This window comes from Eptatretus burgeri, chromosome 11 (genome assembly GCF_056783735.1).
Source record: "Eptatretus burgeri isolate ZD-2024b chromosome 11, Ebu_testis_v1, whole genome shotgun sequence".
NCBI classification, from domain to species: domain Eukaryota; kingdom Metazoa; phylum Chordata; class Myxini; order Myxiniformes; family Myxinidae; genus Eptatretus; species Eptatretus burgeri.
Window position 1 is genome coordinate 35,521,956 of NC_140971.1, and position 18,614 is coordinate 35,540,569.

At 41.7% G+C, this 18,614-nt stretch overlaps 1 protein-coding gene across 4 annotated transcripts in view; it reads left to right on the plus strand.

Moving 5' to 3' along the window:
* LOC147016858 (ornithine decarboxylase-like) overlaps positions 1 to 18,614 on the plus strand; it is a 67,971-nt gene that overhangs the window by 31,983 nt on the left and 17,374 nt on the right. For 2 of the 4 annotated variants that reach the window (XM_085845972.1, XM_085845971.1), the window contains exons 2-9: positions 4,188 to 4,320; positions 7,361 to 7,534; positions 7,620 to 7,792; positions 10,380 to 10,517; positions 14,129 to 14,210; positions 14,334 to 14,421; positions 16,081 to 16,221; positions 17,244 to 17,347. In XM_085845972.1, coding sequence (XP_085702098.1) covers positions 4,198 to 4,320; positions 7,361 to 7,534; positions 7,620 to 7,792; positions 10,380 to 10,517; positions 14,129 to 14,210; positions 14,334 to 14,421; positions 16,081 to 16,221; positions 17,244 to 17,347 — 1,023 coding nt within the window. In that variant the 5' untranslated portion in view covers positions 4,188 to 4,197. Of the gene's footprint in view, positions 1 to 1,640; positions 1,770 to 4,187; positions 4,321 to 7,360; positions 7,535 to 7,619; positions 7,793 to 10,379; positions 10,518 to 14,128; positions 14,211 to 14,333; positions 14,422 to 16,076; positions 16,222 to 17,243; positions 17,348 to 18,614 lie in introns of those variants that run through there. The other 2 variants (XM_085845973.1, XM_085845974.1) reach the window with 2 other exon arrangements.

The following is an 18,614-nucleotide window of genomic DNA, read 5'->3' on the forward strand; positions in this document are numbered from 1 at the left end:
TCCCGCTCGCCTTGAGACGCCATCTTATTTCTCGTAAAGGGTTAATTTGAATCGCTCGTAATTAGGAGGGAATCGGGGGTCGCTCCTCTCACCCCTGGACCGATTCCCGTGAATTTAGCTGGAGACAGGAGAGCCCGTTTTCCCGTTCTCCGATACCAGTGCCGCGAGGAGGGCGATGAGTTTATATCCCACTCCTGACACCAGTGTTGCGGATTCGCGCCCACCGGCGTGCGAACGGCCACGTAACTCGAATCGCGGCACATCGCCCACCGGACGGACAATCCCGTTGTGACCCTCTCGGACTAACGCCGGGAACTAGTCACGGGTGGGCCTTTCGGCCTCACCACGATCGTGCCAATCGGCCCCCCGCGTGGGATAGGGTTGCTCGCCAAATTCGACCTACCTAAGTACCCACACGGAGGGTAGACCGGGCGATCGCACCTCGCCGCAGGTCGACTTCGGACACGGGCCACTTTAAGCGACCCGTTCCGTACTATCGGGATAACCGAGCGGTGTTATCGTCAACCCCGACGGTTCGATTAATTATCGGGCGTTTTAGCCCACGACCAACCCTTTACGTGAAGTAAGATGGAGATTCAATAAAGAAAAGACGAAGCAAAACGGGAAAAACAGTTCAACATAAAGCACATTTATTCCGCGGCAAACGGAAAGCACACATATACAATTATACACCAAAAGCAAATGTAAAAACGACACGACAATTCTGCACAAAAAGCAAATATAAAAGTGACACGACAATTCTGCACAAAAAGCAAATGTAAAAGTGAAACACAATGCAGATCTACCACCGACTACCGAGCACACGGCAACACTTATACAGTTTTACTTCACAGACGGCGCCGACAACACATATACTCAAAGCAAAAGAAAAAGGGACCACCCTCCACTATGAGGGGGCAGACGGGCCTGGGGCCGAGACCGCGTCGAGCCTACCCGTCTGGTGATGAGCCGCAAAATGGCGGTGGCGCCCCGACTCCGCGGGCCTCGCGGACAGTGTCTGGAATGGGGTGGGAACGAGGCCCCCTTCTCACACTATCTCAGCGCGGGGGGGGGAACAGGAGGGGGTTGTTGATGCTCGGGGGGATGAGGATATCTCGCTGGCTCGGGTCCCGTGACGAGCGTGTCCACTGCGACCTCGGTCGCGTTATCGGCCTCCCCTCTCCGCAGCTCCCCGACTCTGACACGAGCGCCCTCTCGACTGCCTTCGCCGCCGCCACCTCTCCAACTCTCCCACTCTCCACAGCTCCGTCCAACTGCTTTCTCCGACTCTTCTCTTCTCCACTCTCCTTGACTGACTCTTTCCAACTCCTACTCTGACTCTTCCCAACTCAACTCTCCTTGACTGACTCTTTCCAACTCCACTCCGACTCTTCCCAACTGAACTGCCTTTTTGGCGAGCGAACGCGGCCCTTTATAGCCCCCATGGCTTCGCTCCTTCACCTTCGACCCTTTACCTCTGGCTGGCTCCCCATTGGACAGAGGAAAAGTGGGCGTGAATGCTTTTTGATCTGCGAATCTGCATACAGCGATTATACTCCGACGCACCTGGAGGCGGGGCTAAATCGCCCCATGCTCGCTGATAGGACGGAACAGAAGTGGGCGTGAGTCGTTTTTGATCCAATTGCTTCGGAAAGGCTGGTGTTTCTGCACCCGCTGCTCGGTGCGCACCCTGCACGAGTCCAGTATCGGTACCCACAAGCGGCGCGGAAATGGCGGTGATGCGATGGTTGCGAGGGCGAGTTGTGACGGTAAAGGTCGTGGCTGTTGGCGTTGTTGTGAAGCGGCGTTGCGGTTGGTGGTTGTTGTGTGATGGCTGTTGAGACGTGGTTGGTGGTGGTAGTAATGGTAGTAATGGCGGCTGGTCCAAAATAAAGATAGTAAAAGAAAAACGGCTATCTAGAGGGGTCGCAGCCTGAATGAATGACATTTATTCCCTCGAAACAACGGGTTTGGGCCTAACTACACATATACTTACAGAGATATCTCACCTAAGGGACCTGAATGGTGGTTTGCGAATTTCGTCAACCACAACACTATATATATATATATATATATATATATATATATATATATATATATATATATATATATATATATATATATATATATATATATATATATATATATATATATATATATATATATATATACATGTCCACACAAACACGAATATTGCCGTTCTTTTTGTTAATAGCAACCAGTGGAGATACCTGAGAATAGTCCAGGAGCTAGTTAAATGATGTCTAAGCTGAGTCATTAATTCACTTTGGCTCTCACTTGTTGTGGCAGGTCAAATGGCGTTCTGCATGCGGACTGAATGACTGGTTGTACATTGGGATCAATACACAGTTTGAGTTTAAAATCCACCACCTTCCCCACACCTGCAAATACATCTTTAAATTCGGTCATTATCTGCTCACCATAGTTTGAAATTAAGCCTGTTGTTGGCTTCGTATCGTGATTAGGGTGGCTGGCTTGGGATCTTCGAGTCCAGAGTTTGAGCCCCGTTTGGCACTGAATGAACACCAGGTGGGGTTGACTCAGCCTGTCATCCTTCTGAGATCGGCGAAATGAGTACCAGTGTACTGCTGGAGGGGCACAGCATCAGCAGCGCAGCCACTCTTCCAAGAAATAATAGCTACCCAGCAGCCAAGCTGCCATACGCAAGAACAGAACAATTTGAAACTCGTTTAACTTGGGTGCGATCTTTAGTACCCCGTGCTGTATGACTGTTGTGCTCCCAGGCAGATATCCTGCATCATCTGTAGGTCACTACAATGTTGGCCACAGTTCTCCTGTTGTTGTACTTCAGACAGCTGTCAGATGCACCTCGAATAGAAAAGTGCTTGAGCCAAATGTGAAGATGGTGGTGGCTGACTTAGATTGTGGTGGTGGACACCTTGATACAGCTTGTGGTAAGGGTTTCTGTGCAATATGTTGACAAAAGCCCTGGAATTGATCATCAGTTTCATGGAAATTTTATCAACTTTGACCGTTATTGTGTCCATCCCTAGTGGGCCATCCATACAATTAAAGACAACTTTCCTCATTATCATCTTCAGAAGCTGCACCCACAAATCGCACTGAGTTGTCTTGGGAGTTCGAAGCATCCAAATGGATTTTCCGGATTTTTGCCATGCAGACTCGGCTGAAAATGGTTGTTTGTGACGGCAATTGCATGATTTTCCCTTTGCCTGGGTAGCAGTCATCACCATACATGTGACCTGTTGCTCCACAGCCGTAGCAACGCCTCGATGTGCTGAAACCTCAAGTGTTGTGGTCAGAGCTTGCATTGCGTTGCTTCCACACAGGCAGTTTGCCGTGAATGAGTTTTGTTGATCACGTTAACAGCCTCCATCTTGGGGTTGTTGACAGTCCTTTCTTCCCCGTGTGTGGCTTGAGTCTCGGATACTTCCATACCCCCAAGCTAGTTGGAGCATGGTGTCAATGTTCAAGTCAGATTCATGAAGGAGACATCTGCGTAGGCATTGCGATGCGCACTTATCAATAACTTGATCTTTCATTTCCTCACCAGCATCAGAAAATTCAGTTTTACTAATTGCTGAAATTGTAACATAAACCCCCCTTCACATCAACGGAAATGTCCGTATCAGCATAGGAATGGCTTTTTCATGTCAACAGATGTACGGCGGAGTAGGTTAAGCAGCACCAGAGTAATGGCGATGTGAGTGGCTCCTCAATATGAAGCGGAGTGATAAAGATCAGAGTTCATTCTTCGCCTTCCCATGCCCACGTCACGAGCATGGTGATATCCGACGAGCTACGCGTCCTCTGGTTACTCGGCGACAAATATGGAGATGGTCCGGTCGATGTGAATGGGCCCCAGCTAATTTGATGCAGACATTTTTATGAGTTTGATACGCTGTTTTCAAGGCCATGTGTATGGGTCAACGACGGGTTGCAGTACCGGAGTATGATCTGGAGTGTTAGTGTAAATGGGGTTTGAGGGTCATCTGCACTTGATTTTCATGGACAACTTTTACCTTGCAATTCAGAGCTAAATTTCCACTGATGTTTTGTCAGCAGCAAAACTGTCAAATTTAATTTTCATTTTTGATGGGATTGGTGCAACATTATCTTTAATTGCATTGTGAGACCATAGAGTGAAATAGAACTGTTTTTTTTTTAATACTGTCTTTTGGCAGAAGTCACTTGATGGTCATTGTTGGCAAAATGACCCATGCTGAAACTAATGCTATGTTGAAGACGGTCACATTGCTGAAAGGAAATGTGACATCAGCTGATATCCTGGAGGGAAAGTTGAATGGAATGCTCCAGGTAAGTACAACGGTGTACACAAGCATACAACTGTTCTTCATGCTAACATTTCTCAAAATAGATAAACATAGTGCATGGATGAATAAACCAGTTTTCATATCAACTTCATGTCCTTTGGTGACCTTTGCATAAGACATTTATGCTTGCATCACAAAAAGCTTGTTCAATTTTTTTCTTAGGATCGCTATACTCGGAGAAGTAAAGGAATAACTACAAAGGCACTCGGTGGAGCGCACACCTCCGCCAGGCTGAACAGTTTACATTTTCTATTCCACTGATAAGTCTGATCTGAATCTGGACCTTAACCAGAATCGAATCGGCTTGTTCTTTTCACCAAACCAACTCATCCACCTAGTTTTGTCATAACTCGTCCGCAACTTTTCGAGATCTCGTGCGATAGATAGCTTTAGACTCCATCTCTCAGTGATGAAGAATCGCTTGAAAAATTCTCGTATCCGGATTCGAATTTTCACCAAAAATGAATCGATTGGTCCTTGTCACACTCTCAACCTGTCCACAAACTTTCTGCTGAATCCATCGACAACTTTTTGAGATATCATGCAATATCGTTTTTTAGCCCCATCTCTCAATGGTGAAGAATCAGTTAAAAATTCAATAATCCTCGTATCTGGATCCGGATTCGGATCTTCGTCAAAATTGAGTCGATTTGTCCTTGTCACACACCCAACCTGTTCACCAACTTTCGTCCGAATCCATCCGTAATCTTTTGAGTTTTGTTATTCAGAGCAAGGATTGCCCTTTCACAAAGCCATTCGTGGTCGCGATAGTGGATCTGTATGTTTGAAAAGATTTTGGCCATCAACTCCTCTTCTGAGTTCACCAAGTTACCGAAAGGAATATGAATGTGTCCTTCAGCTTTATCAACCGGTGTCTGTCCATTACCAAGTTGGAGAAGCTGATGAGCAAAGTGTTGTGATGTCTCGTCAGCATGAAGGCGGACTTGCATATTCGTGTTGAGTTCACGTCTCGTCACATGCTGCCACAGATAGGAGGCCTGGAGACATGCATTGATCTCATCGGCTTTTCTTCCTCGAGGAATAACTGGCAATGTTTGCTGTTTGATTCTTGAAACGTTGAGACACTTTTCCTTTCCAGGGGAAAAAGTATTTTTTTATGAACATTTGAGCATTTACCTCAGGAGTCGTCGTTCGGCCAACCGGTTTCTCGAGGTATATCAACACGTTCTCCGTGGTTCGTCCTTGCGCTTTATGGATCGTCATACCAAAACTTCACCGAATCGGGAATTGATTTTGGAATAATATTTTTCGTTGCCCGATTTGAAGGAAACTTGATACTGCACACCGCAGGCGAATGCTCAGTAAGGTGGACCTAAAATTTTTGCGCTATCATATAACGTTTTGGCTGTATTTCGGGAACATACATACATACATATATATATATATATATACATATATATATATATATATATATATATATATATATATATATATATATATATATATATATTCAAGATGAGAGAGTTAGTAATATACGAGATGACCCATCAACCTGTTGGGTTCCTGTTGTGACAGTGGTTGACAAAAAAAAAATTAAAAAAAGAAAGAAAAAAAAAGATAGCTCCAGCGAACTTTACCGCTGAGGTTGTTTGCATTGATCAAATACTCCCCAAGAGTACTTGATTGAATCGGGAATTGATTTTTTAAATAATTTTTTCGTTGCCCGATTTGAAGGAAACTTGATACTACACACCGCAGGTGAATGCTGAGTAAGGTGGCCCTAAAATTTTTGCGCTACCATATCACGTTTTGGCTGTATTTCGGGAACATACATACATATATATATATATATATTCAAGATGAGAGTTTTAGTAATATACGAGATGACCCGTCAACCCGTTGGGTTCCTGTTGTGACAGTGGTTGACAAAAAAAAAATTTTAAACAAAGAAAAAAAAGATAGCTCTAGCGAACTTTACCGCTGAGGTTGTTTGCATTGATCAAATTCTCCCGAAGAGTACTTGACCGAATCGGGAATTGATTTTTTAATAATTTTTTCGTTGCTGATTCAAACGAAACTTGATACTGCACACCGCAGGAGAATGGTGAGTAAGGTGGCCCTAAAATTTTTGCACTATCGTGTATCGTTTTTGGCTGTATTTTGGGAATATATATATATATATATATATATATATATATATATATATATATATATATATATATATATATATACACACACACACACACATACAAGATGAGAGTTTTAGTAATATATAGCTAGATAGATAAAAATGCTCCAATTATTAGTGAATTCCTACTTTTGTATACATCGCTGCGTGATGACGTCATGTGTAGGGACGCCTTTCTTCGTACCTTGCATGGAAGCAAACACGGGATATATTTGCAAAATCTGGTAAGCAAACATTGAGTTATAAGTGACACGTCTGGCAGACAGAAAATAACTGCGTTTGATGTCCCACAAAGTTTGTCATTGTATTTTATTTTAAAAAATAAAACTATTTTCTTTCCTCTGCATAATATGGGAATTAATGGACCTTCATTGGGCGGAGTATGCTAGACGACTGCTGCGATCACTGCAGCCAAAACATGTATCACCTCATTTGAGTTGTAATCAAAATGTACCTTTTTCCCTCAAAAAAAAATGATATAAGATGCGTTGTTCAGTCTTGAAATGTACATGAGGCCTTTAAACAATCTGAACTACACAGAGAGAAAAATATAGTGGCAATTTCTGGACGGCTGGAGGTTGTGCCCTGTAGAATCGGTGGCACCGATGACCCACCCACAGACACGAACTCAGCTTTACATATTAGACTTTTTTTATTGTTGCATCTGGCACATTTGTAAGTTCATAAAAAAATTCCAATACCTCTTAGATTTCTGTACATGAGTTACTTTCTCCTCCAAATTGCTATTTGCAAAATTTCAGCCTTTTTTTCAATGGGAAAGCTGCAACTCGATGAGAATCGCCGAGTTCGAGTCAGTTTTCCAAAAAGCAATGTTGGATGTTGTACTTTAAAAAACAATAATATGTTTTTGCAGGATGAGAGAGATGCATTCTTTGTGGCCGACATGGGGGACATGGTGCGTAAACACCTGCGCTGGCATGAGGCTCTACCAAGAGTGGCTCCATTCTTTGCCGTGAAATATAACAACAAACCGGCTGTCATCAGGACTTTGGCCTGTTTGGGCACAGGTTTTGATTGCATCAGCAAGGTGGGTTTGCCTCTCATCGTACTGCTTATCTTTGCGTTTCATGTTGGACTCGATGAAAAGTGCTCACAATCAAATTTTCCCACAGAATGAAATTGACATGGTGCTGCAAATTGGAGTGAATCCTCAGAGGATAATATTTGGCAATCCCTGTAAGAAACCTTCACACATCAAGCATGCTGCTGCACACGGTGTCGATACCATGGTCTTTGATTGTGAGGATGAGTTGGAAAAGGTGGCACGGCTTCATCCTGCTGCTCGGTACGCCCATGTCTTCTTGCACTCTTTCTCTCATGTTTTACCTCTGTGCGTTGTATTGTTGTGTAACGGTGAAATTTGCAAGCATGGGAAAACTTGATCACAAATGCTGAAAGCACAGCAAAGTTGTTGTTTTTTGGGTTTTTTTGCCAAGAAGCCAATCTGAGGCCCTCATGCCAGTAATGGGGAAATTATATATGCATGGAAGAAAGGTTAAGCATGCCTACAAAATATTGATGTTTGTGAAAATATAATATTAAAAAAAAAATCTCAAATAAGGTTGTAGCCCTGTCCCAGGACATTGAAGTGATATGGGTCGACATAACTATAATACAAATAGACAATGGCAAAATAGAGTCTGCATGGTTTCCTTCACATCACCATAAGTATACAAGAATAGTGCAAACCTCATCTGCTACATGTATACGTGCGTGTAACACAATAATAAAGAAATTCTTTAATACCACTACAGACGTATCTCAAACATTCAAATTGGCCGAGCATCCTGCATTGCTTTCCAAACTCTCTGACTTGTGGCAGAGAAGGCAACCTCCATTTCTGGATTTCTGACTACCTCCACTCATGCAGTCAACCTGTTTCCATCAATGGAATGCTCTCCTCACCTCTTACAGTGCAGGCTGGAGTTCCCTAATTGCAGTATTAGGGAAGCCCAGTGTTGTCCCTCAATTTTATTCACCTTTTCCTTCTTGTTCTCGTTCTTTCCTTTATTCACTTTCTCGTTCTTGCGCCTTCCCTTCTCTCACGCATCCGACACTTCTCATCCTTTCGCAACTTTACGTCATGACTGTAACATGCGTAATAAAGCTGGATAAAATATCAATGATCTCTCTGATGCTGTAGATTCTAGAACACCATCTTTTCTTTTTTTTAGAGACGACTTCACATTGTGTCAGACAGTACTATCTGTAAATTAATAGACGCTCGTCTGATAAATGGAACATATCCTTCAATTCTGGAGAATCCCACAGTCTAACTCCATCGCTTCGGAATTATCCTCAACGAACCCACCAATCTATTTCCTTGGTCATCCACCGGTAGAAGTTTGGTCTCTTTAACCTTGAGGCCTCAACATCAGCCCTGACCTTTCCTTTGCCGACCATGTAGCAAAGCTGAGTTGTTTCTTGTATGCAATGTCGAGGCTCATATGAGGCTTCCATGAAAATGTAAATATACATATATATATATATATATATATATATATATATATATATATATATATATGTATGTATATATATATATATATATATATATATATATATATATATATATATATATATATATATATATATATATATATATATATATATATATATGTATGTTTGGGGTTCGACCCATGAAGAACTCAAGCCTGGCCATGTCAAAGTTTTCTCTCAACAAGATGAAAAACCAAATCTGGCTTGAGAGTGCTGAATCGCACTCATGGTTACTTCTTCGAGCATCTCTACCGAGATGACCTAATAAAGCCGGACCAAATGTCCATCCGTCCGTACGTTCGTCAACAATTTTTCTTTCCGACCTTGATGAAACTTAGTATGTCGGTAGAGGTCGATGAGTGTTGCACAATGATATAACTTTTGTCCGGGTTCAAGGTCAGGGTCAAGGTCACGAGGTCACGTAAGTTATAAAAATCGCCATTTTCAAAACCTATCTAGTCTGCCATTCTACAAGATATTCGGCAACTGTTTATTGATTATAATAGTAAAAAATATTATCTTGTATCTAACTGGACAGATTTTTGAATTTCCGTCCCGTTTGGCCGCCACGTAACCTGGAAGATGGTCAAAAACTCCTCCCGGTACAAAGAAAACTTTTTTACTTCGATCTTGATGAAATTTGGTATGTGGGTAGAGGTCGATGAGTGATTCCCAACGACATATTTTTTCCCGGATTCGAGGTCAGGGTCAAGGTCACGAGGTCACGAAAGTTGTGAAAGTCGCCATTTTCAAAACCTATCTCGTCTGTCATTTTAGGAGATATCTGGCAACGGTTCATCGATTATGATAGTAAAAAAAATATTATAGAGATGACCATCACCCCCACACGGGGGTAATTTCATTTATTTGATTTACTTGCCAAGAGAGCAATTTATTCTCCATTTCATTTGATCATGCTGGAGGTATGTTCGCACTCAAATACACACAAAGAATGATCAGAAAAAAACGGATTTCATAAATAATCAAATTGCGGTGGGAACACTGTGCAGAAATGAAACAGGAAATCCTGATCCGAAATGGTCAGACCGCACAGGGGTCGAGCCGGCGCTCCCGGTTCCTACAGGGTGTGAGTGTGTGACCCTACAGAATGTGACCCTACAGGGTGTGACCCAGTGCCCGTGAAGTGCGTTTAACTTTGGGACCAGCACCTGAAATGTGCGTTGGGTGCGTTCTGACACCTGTAGTGTGCGCACGCAGCTACGCCTTATGAGCCCGTACCGTGCGAGGACATGCCCGTGTCGTATGAGGATGTGCCCTCTTCTTGCACATTGCTGTGGCCGTTAAGTCATCAGCGGACTCATTAGTTTTTTTTACTGTTTTATTTTCATGTCATATTTGTGTGCTGTGTTTCATAGGCTTGTTCTGCGAATTCCCACGACATCTGAATTTGAGCTTTCCAGACAGGCTGAAAGAAACTTTACGGTGGACATAAAGTTGAGTATGAACTTGCTCTTGACTGCAAAGAAGTTGGGATTGAACGTGATTGGTCTCAGGTACGATATCATCAAAAACTAGAGGGGGAGCACTCGGGAGAGTGCAAAACCTCCGCCGCCAATACTGCTGGGTCACTGAAGTGAACCTTGTATCTTATTCATTATATATGTCAACAGTGCTGACAGAGTTATAGTTCTTTTCTCCATTTTTTTGGGGGGGGGGGGTTGGAAATCACTTAAAACATGTAGAAATGCAAAAAAAAAGAAATCGAAATTTTGTTGAAAAAAAAGTTGCAAAAATTTTTTTTCTCTAACAATTTTTTTTTTTTTGGGGGGGGGGGGGTTGGAAATCACTTAAAACATGTAGAAATGCAAAAAAAAACAAAAAACATTTTTTCTCAATTTTTTTTTGGGGGGGGGGAATTAGACAAATTAAACAAAGTCCAAAATCTTATGGCATGATCCTTGGACCATACCTAACCCCCCCCCCCCCACCAAGTTTCATCGAAATCCGTCGAGGAGTTTTTCCGTAATACTGTTCACAAACAAACAAACAAACAAACAAACAAACAAACAGAAAGGGGTGAAAACAGTAACCTCCGATCTTCGATGGCAGAGGTTAAAATCGCACCATTCATTTATATTTCCATACAAAGTCGAGGCTCATGGAAGAGTGGGAACATAGAAAGAACATTGTGGAAATCAGGGAAACACACTTTATGAGCATCGACATTGTATACAACCCCACCCCTCCCCCTGCCCCCCCCAAAAAAAATCCAGCAAGTGGAGGGACACTTGAAGGAAGAAGTAGTGATGGTAAGAATGAGGGGGTGAGGAGACACAGTCGGTGAACAAGCTGGATTCAAGCTCAAACACAAGAAATGGGCTGAAAACCAGCAAGGAAAACTTGACATGAAAGAGCATTGAAACAAATAAATGGAAAGGTCGGTGGAGGAAGAAAACAACAAGCGGGAAAGGAAGGGGTGGACTTTGAGAGGGTTAATGGGGGTAGAAGAGACGAGTGTGTATGGTGGATGACCAGGGAAAGAGGTGGACAGCCACCTTGAAGCTCTGGACAGTAGAGTTACATTGAACAGACTGTGGAAGTCGGTTTCACTGGCAATAGAAAGGAGGAACCGCTGACCTGTTTTTTGATGTGAGAGCAACAGGCCTGAAGATTCAGAATCACCACGGGTGATTCCAATGATTTTGTGCCTCTGACTTCACAGCATCAACAAGTGAACGGTGTAAGGTAGAGAGCCGTCGAAAGAGTAAAGCGGTAAAACATTGAGCTACGGATGAAGACCTCTTCAGTTGTTAGAAATTTGGATTTTCCAAGAAAAGGCAAGATGGGGGATGCCCAGTTGGTAGCTGGCTTTGCAGGCCGACTCTGATGCATGGTTTGCACAATAAATATTGTAACTGATGATGAGGCCCAAACGTTTGAGAGATTGTGGTTCTTCAAGAGGTTTGCCAAGAAAGTAAATTGCAGGATTCACCAAATGGTCCTTTCGGGGAGACGACGTAAGAGTGAGATTTGCCAGGGTTTAAAGAGACGACAAGTGTTAGACTTGCTCCTGATTCTGTCAAGGTCTGCAAAGAGGGAAGAAACTGCTTCCCGGAATTTTACAAGAATCAGAAACATTGTTGACGGAGATAAGGAACCAGGCTTGCCCCAGACACTTCATTATGTCATATTCTGAGAGTTTGGAAAGTAAGGTGGATGGCAAACGATCAAATACCTGACTTATGCCCATAATAGGCACCTGTCTCGAATGCATGCCCCTGATCTCTGACATTTGGTGCCTCCATCGATTGTTACGAGAACAGTAGCAACATGTTCAGTGTGGCTTGACTTGGATCAGAAACTGAACTGGTTGTTTGAGTTCAGTCATATGGAGAAAAGGAAGAATTTGATGTCAACTGCAATGATGGATTGAATGGCTTTGCTTATAATTGCAAGTGAGCTGTAGCTGAGAAAAAATGTTTTTATGCCTTTGCGGGTAATGCAGTGATGTCGGCTGACTTCCAAGTGGAGCAAAGGTGGCCTCAGGCAAATTATACGTTGAGCAGAGTAGAAAGAGTATATCTGGGCAGAGTTGGAGTCTTGGGTTGCCAGAAACTTCTCCATCTTCTCAGGTAAGAAAGATGCAGTATCCAGGAGTAGTTTGATGCAAGTAGGTATAGCAGCAAGGAGTGAAGTTGGGTTGAGGATGGGAAATTTTGAAGTAAACACAGACTTGAGACATTTGGCTTTCTCACGAGTAGAGTTGGCTGTAATGCCATTTGAGGTGAGGGGAGAGATGAAGGGGGAGCATACTCTCGAGACAAACGTCACTGCAAGGTACCACCAGGATTTTGAGGAAGGAGCCAGTTTTGAGAGTTCAGCTTTGAGATTGGCGAGGTGTTGTTTCCTGCCTTTACCGAGTGACATTTGTTGCGGGTTTTGTGGAATTGCTGTGCCTAAGGTTACTTTCGGTTGGATTGGCTTTCCATGAAGAGTTGGGAGGTTCTTTGAAGACAGCTGCTTCTTCACAGTATTCAGTGTACTCGGGGTGCGAGGAGGGCTATGATAGCTGCAGACGAGAAGGAATAAACCTGTTCAGGAAAGAGAGCAGGCTTTTGTGGAAGAATTCCTATGTGGCTGCAATATCAGAGGTGGCAGGATAGAAAACCAATCCTGAAGATTGCAGTCCCTGTCAGTCTGCTTGAGTCAACCCCCTGTCTCGGTGGCATTGTGGAAACTGAAAAAAAAATCCAGAGAGCATGTGTGCACTCTCATGAGAACATGATCAGATTAACTGAGCCATGAAGGAACAGGAGGTGTTCGAAAATTTGTCATTACTAAGTCCAGAAGAGAGAATGTGCCATTGGCAAGAATCCAGGTCAGAAAGTTCACAGATTCCGTGTGGTCCACGGGGCTGCAGAAGTCCTTTGTTGCAGTGCCGTGGATGGTTAAGGCAGTACCAACTCCTGACTAATTACCTCCGCCACCAAACGTGGATGGAGGTTATGTTTTCACCCCTGTCTATGTCTGTAAACAGGATGTCTCAAAAAGTTGTAGACGGATTCGGTCAAAATTTTTTGGACATGTTGGGTGTGTGACAACGAGGAACTGATTCGATTTTGCTGAAGATCCGGATCCAGATCCGGATACTATAATTTTTTTATGTGATTCTTCATTATTGAGCGATCGGCCTAAAAACGATAAATAGCACAATATCTCAAAAAGTTATGCACGGATTCGGCCAAACATTGGTGGACTGATTGGGTGTGTAACCAGGACGAATCGATTCGATTATGGTGAACATCCGGATATGAGAATATTTTAACTTTTAAAGTGATTCTTCGCCCTCGCAAGATGGAGCCAAAAACGATGTATAACAAGATATTTCAAAAAGTTGTGGACGAGTTGTGACAAAACTAGGTAGATGAATTGGGTCAGTGACAAGAACAACCTGATTATATTTTGGTTCAGGTCCGGATGCTGAGCCGGCCGATCAGTGGGATACAAAATGTAAACTGTTCAGCCGGGTGGAGGTCTGCGCTCTGCTGTCATTCTCGTAGTCTATTAAAATTGCATTTGATTATTATCGATGAAATCATTCATGAATTTATGTTTTGTAACATTAATTTAAAACACAAAAATGCTTCTTTGTGTTTTTTGAAAGTGTCCATTTTCCAAGAAGCAGCTATTTTGTGAAGTGCATTGTCCAAGCAATCATTGCGGCACAAAGTATTTTTGAGATGGCTGTAAGTACTGTCAGCAGTTTCTTTTTCTTAATAAAATGCAGCCAATTTGATTAAATTATGTATCAATTTGCACTCAGTTTGATGATCCATTGAACTTGTGTTTCATTGACATTGCTTATCTAGAAGAAGCTTGAAATCCACTTGAAACTTTTGGACATTGGAGGAGGTTTTCATGGAAGGTTCAATGGTGTTGAGACGTTTGAAGAGGTTGGTCCCTTTTGTAAAAAATTTCCACATTTTGATTAGAAGCAAGTTTTGAAAATTCCAAATGAGTATCTTTTGTTCAACTATGTTTCGCTCTTGCATTATTGCTAAATGATTTAACCAGGTTGTGACAAGTGATATACTTGTTGCGGCACAGGTGCATGAGTATAAAATAATTATTCCAGCCCAAAGTACTCTACATTCTTTTGAGACTCACCCCGAATGATTGAAAGTAGTCTCTGGGCTGAGTCTCGAGCAGCTGTGTTAAGGTAATAACATCCAAGCTGACAAGGCAGAATTGCCATCCAAGATGGGAGTAGAGCATTTATAAATTAGGCATCCAAATCAGCTTGTTGATTTGACAGAGATCACATCTCATTATTTAATCCTCTTCACGTGTTGGCAACTTGCTATATTCTCCCATTATCATCGTACTCTCACAAGTTTCGAACAAGTTCAAGAAAATAAAGTCCCTGACAACTAGTGTTTCAATGAAACCTCAATAGAGGCAATACTGTTATGATGACATTCAAAGAGATGGCCTTGCTTTCATGATGTATATTCAATATTGTCATGTGGCTTGGGGTCAAGAGAGCCCGTGCAAGATCTTGGACGCGAAACCACACGCTCTAAGAAAGCACATCAAAACTCCGCAGATTTTGCTTATTCTCAGTCTTTTATTACCAAATCCATTTTATTAAGATTGTTTATTCTTACCTGCAGGCACTTTAATGCGTCTTCTTGTTTTCTACCTTTAACCCCTTAGAATTTATCATTGACAATTATGACTAAAAAATGAATTTTGCATGTTGTGGCGATGTAATGCAAAAGCGTGCTCACCGTTGAGTTGTGAATACTGTCGTGGGGTGTACTTGCAGCATGGTTCTTGTGAACTGAACAGAAATTGCAAGAGTTTCCAGTGTCAACAAAAATGTTTTTTTTTCTCTATAACAAGGAGTACAGACATGTTTTTTTTTGTCTCTGAGATCATGTTCCCACCTTTTTGCAATTTCTCTCTATTTGCTGTACTCCATCTGTTTGCCATCCCACTGTTTTCCCCTTTCCACAATTTGTCTGTTGAACAATTTCTTCCTGTCCGTTGATCAATGAGCCTCAATACCTGTCCAAAAACGTACAATATAATTTGTTGTTGTTTATTTTAGCTTTCTTTCTGACTCAATTTTTATCTACTGAAAAAGCATTTTTCTTTTCCATTTTTTGTAATCATTCTCTGAAAGTATTTTTGCAGAGTAGATCTCCTTTTAGTGAGGCAACTTAGCATAACAATTGTGCTTATTGTGAGGAAAGCACCAAATTTGGCGCACTAGTAGCCTATCATATTATGAACAGATTTGGATATCGGGCCATCTCAAAATTTTTGATGGCAGTGGAAAATGGCTGCCACAGCCATCAGCGGCTGAATTTTGGATGGCCCGATATCCAAATCTGTTCATAATATGATAGGCTACTAGTGTGCCAAATTTGGTGCTTTCCTCACAAAATGCACAATTGTTATGCTATATTTAGCTAAGTTGCCCCACTATTTAAGGTAGAGCAAATTTGAAACACCCCTTGTGCCAACAACTTGACATGATTATCTTTGCTCTCATTGTAAATCGTCGTCTGCACTCCAATCTGTGATGTCACTGAGCTCCTTTTCAGGTAGCATCAAAAGTGAACGAAGCTTTGGACAAAAACTTTCCCAAAGGATCAAGCATTCATCTGATTGCAGAACCAGGAAGATATTATGTGCAATCTGCCATCACTCTTGCTGCCAACGTTATTACAAAGAAATCAGAAACCACAGGTATAGCGATGGTCCAATTGCAGAAGGGTAATGCAAATTGTGTTTTTAACTTCAAAAATAAAATGATATGCCCTTTGATTTGAGCTCCTGTAAATATGAATCTGCCCTCTATTTTTGTGATGTCACGTATCTCTTTTTTTTCACAGGTAACATTAAAAGTAAAAAGAAAGTTGGCAGAATATCCCATTTGATAGCAAGCCTACAATTTGGTTGTCATGTATTTGAAACCGTGTGTGGTACAAATCTCCCTTTCACAATCTCAAAGGTGATTCGTGCTAACACTAGTGTTGGATTTTATCATTTCACAAGTTTTCTAATTATTATTATGCATTCACATTCACAAGCTCGTTAATCCAGCCAAGTGCACCCAGCATCGTGAAATGCCAAATAGTTAGTTCATCTTGCAAAGAACGTATTTTTCAAACCACATTCTTTATTTTGCAAAAAAATTCTGAACCAAACCACTCGTTTGTAATTGTATTGTTTGTGTGCATTGACACCCAGTTAGCTTTTGCCCAGGAAAAAACGTAGTCACGTGGTCGGTCACATGGTGCGAACATCCTCTCGTTTTTCCCAACGTTGCAAAACAGCATTCCATCTTTAAAAAGACTATTCATACTCAAAAACTAATTCACTTCGTTCATTTACAAAGTCGTCCATCCACCCCGGATTAACTACTCCAGACTAAGTTTTCTTTGCAAATGTAACACGATATTCCTGTTCTGTTGGAATTAGAAGTGCGTGCTACATCTAAAAACATGTCTACCTTTGGGACGTGAAAAGAAACCCATTCAAAATGAGAATTTAAAGATCCCACATCATCTTTCTAAAAGAGTAGGCTATTGTGTGCTGGTGATGTGCATCGTTCACATGGCCTCCAGTGGGTGTAGAAGCTCAAGTATGGATAAGACACAGGCATGTTGAGCCAAAAATGGCCTGCTTCTGTGTATAAACTTCTTTGTATTCCTGTTATAATTATTGCTTGTAAATCATGTATGACACAATTTTTTCTTCCTGTTTAGATGACAAGTGCTCGTTCATGTACTTCGTGAATAATGGAATATACTCCTCATTTCACGTCGTGATGTACAATCGTTCCACCGTGATACAGCCACTCTCCTTGAAGGTAATTGGTTTATTTATTTTGTGAAATTCTTGATCATGCTGTATTTTGAGCAGATCGTTGTTTGAAGCTTTAAGTTAACGTTTCGTCATACATCCAAAGTAAGTTTGTTTGTTTTTAAACAATACTTTAAATATCGCAGTTGCTGCATACTAAAACTTCACTGGTGAAAGTACTTGAGTTGTTTTCATTATAACCGGTGAGTTGGGATGACAAATTGATCATAAAGCTTCCCCTTTGAGCTATAATCTAATATAACCCAAGCCTTGCTGTTTTTCTGACCAGCACGTACAGCTCGGTTATAAGTGAAATTCATACTTATGACATAATATCCACAGGCTTTGGCAAAACAGATATTTTTGTGACCGTTTTTCTTGTTTCTTGTCTTTACCTTTGTTCTCTTTATGACTTTCAGAAGTTAAGAAAAATGTTTTGTAGATCTTGTTCTAACATAGTAAAAATTTATTTGATGAAAGTTAATCAATTGTTCCATTTGGTTAAGAAAAGAAAAGGGATTGGGCAGACATGACGCCTATTTTATTTTATTTTTTTTACATCAAAACAAAAAGATACCGATTGTTGACAACCCTTCAGAATGGGGACACACAAAGTTACAAAAGGTTTTTTTTTTTTGTTTGCTTTTGACAAATACCCAGATTTTGACATTGTTTGGACACTTCCGATATTAAATATTGTACACTGCTACAAAAATGACAATCTCTGAATTTTCATGTGTTGTTTTGCTTTGATGGATGGAATGGTTGATGATGTCATTATTGTTGTTATCTATGACTTAGAATTATTTTCCCATTGAACCATTTCGTATTTGTTATGTGAAGTAAAGAATAGATAAATATGAACCGGGTTGATAATCATAATAAAAACGCCATGTAAGGTTATGAGCAACTCTTCCTGAGTCGGCAGCAGCCACCGTTGTGGTACCGTGACATGGTTGGAGGGATGGGCTGGCATTTATCCAGCCAAGTGGAATCGTGCCTCAGCAGGATGTGTCGTTAAAGCCATGGGCAGCCTTGTATTTTGCCTTTCGGGTCCACTGTACCTGGTTCGTTAGACATAAAAGATGAAGACAAAGACCATTGACAGAAAGAGGGAGAGAGAGAGAGCAAGAAAGGGGAGATTGATGTGTGGTAATGAGAAGATGTGGAAAGATGGAGGGAGCAGATCAAGGAAAGAGACATTGGTGAAGCTCCTTAATGATCGCTTTGCTGTCCCACTTTTCCCCAATTTTCCCCGATTTGAAAGAAGGAGG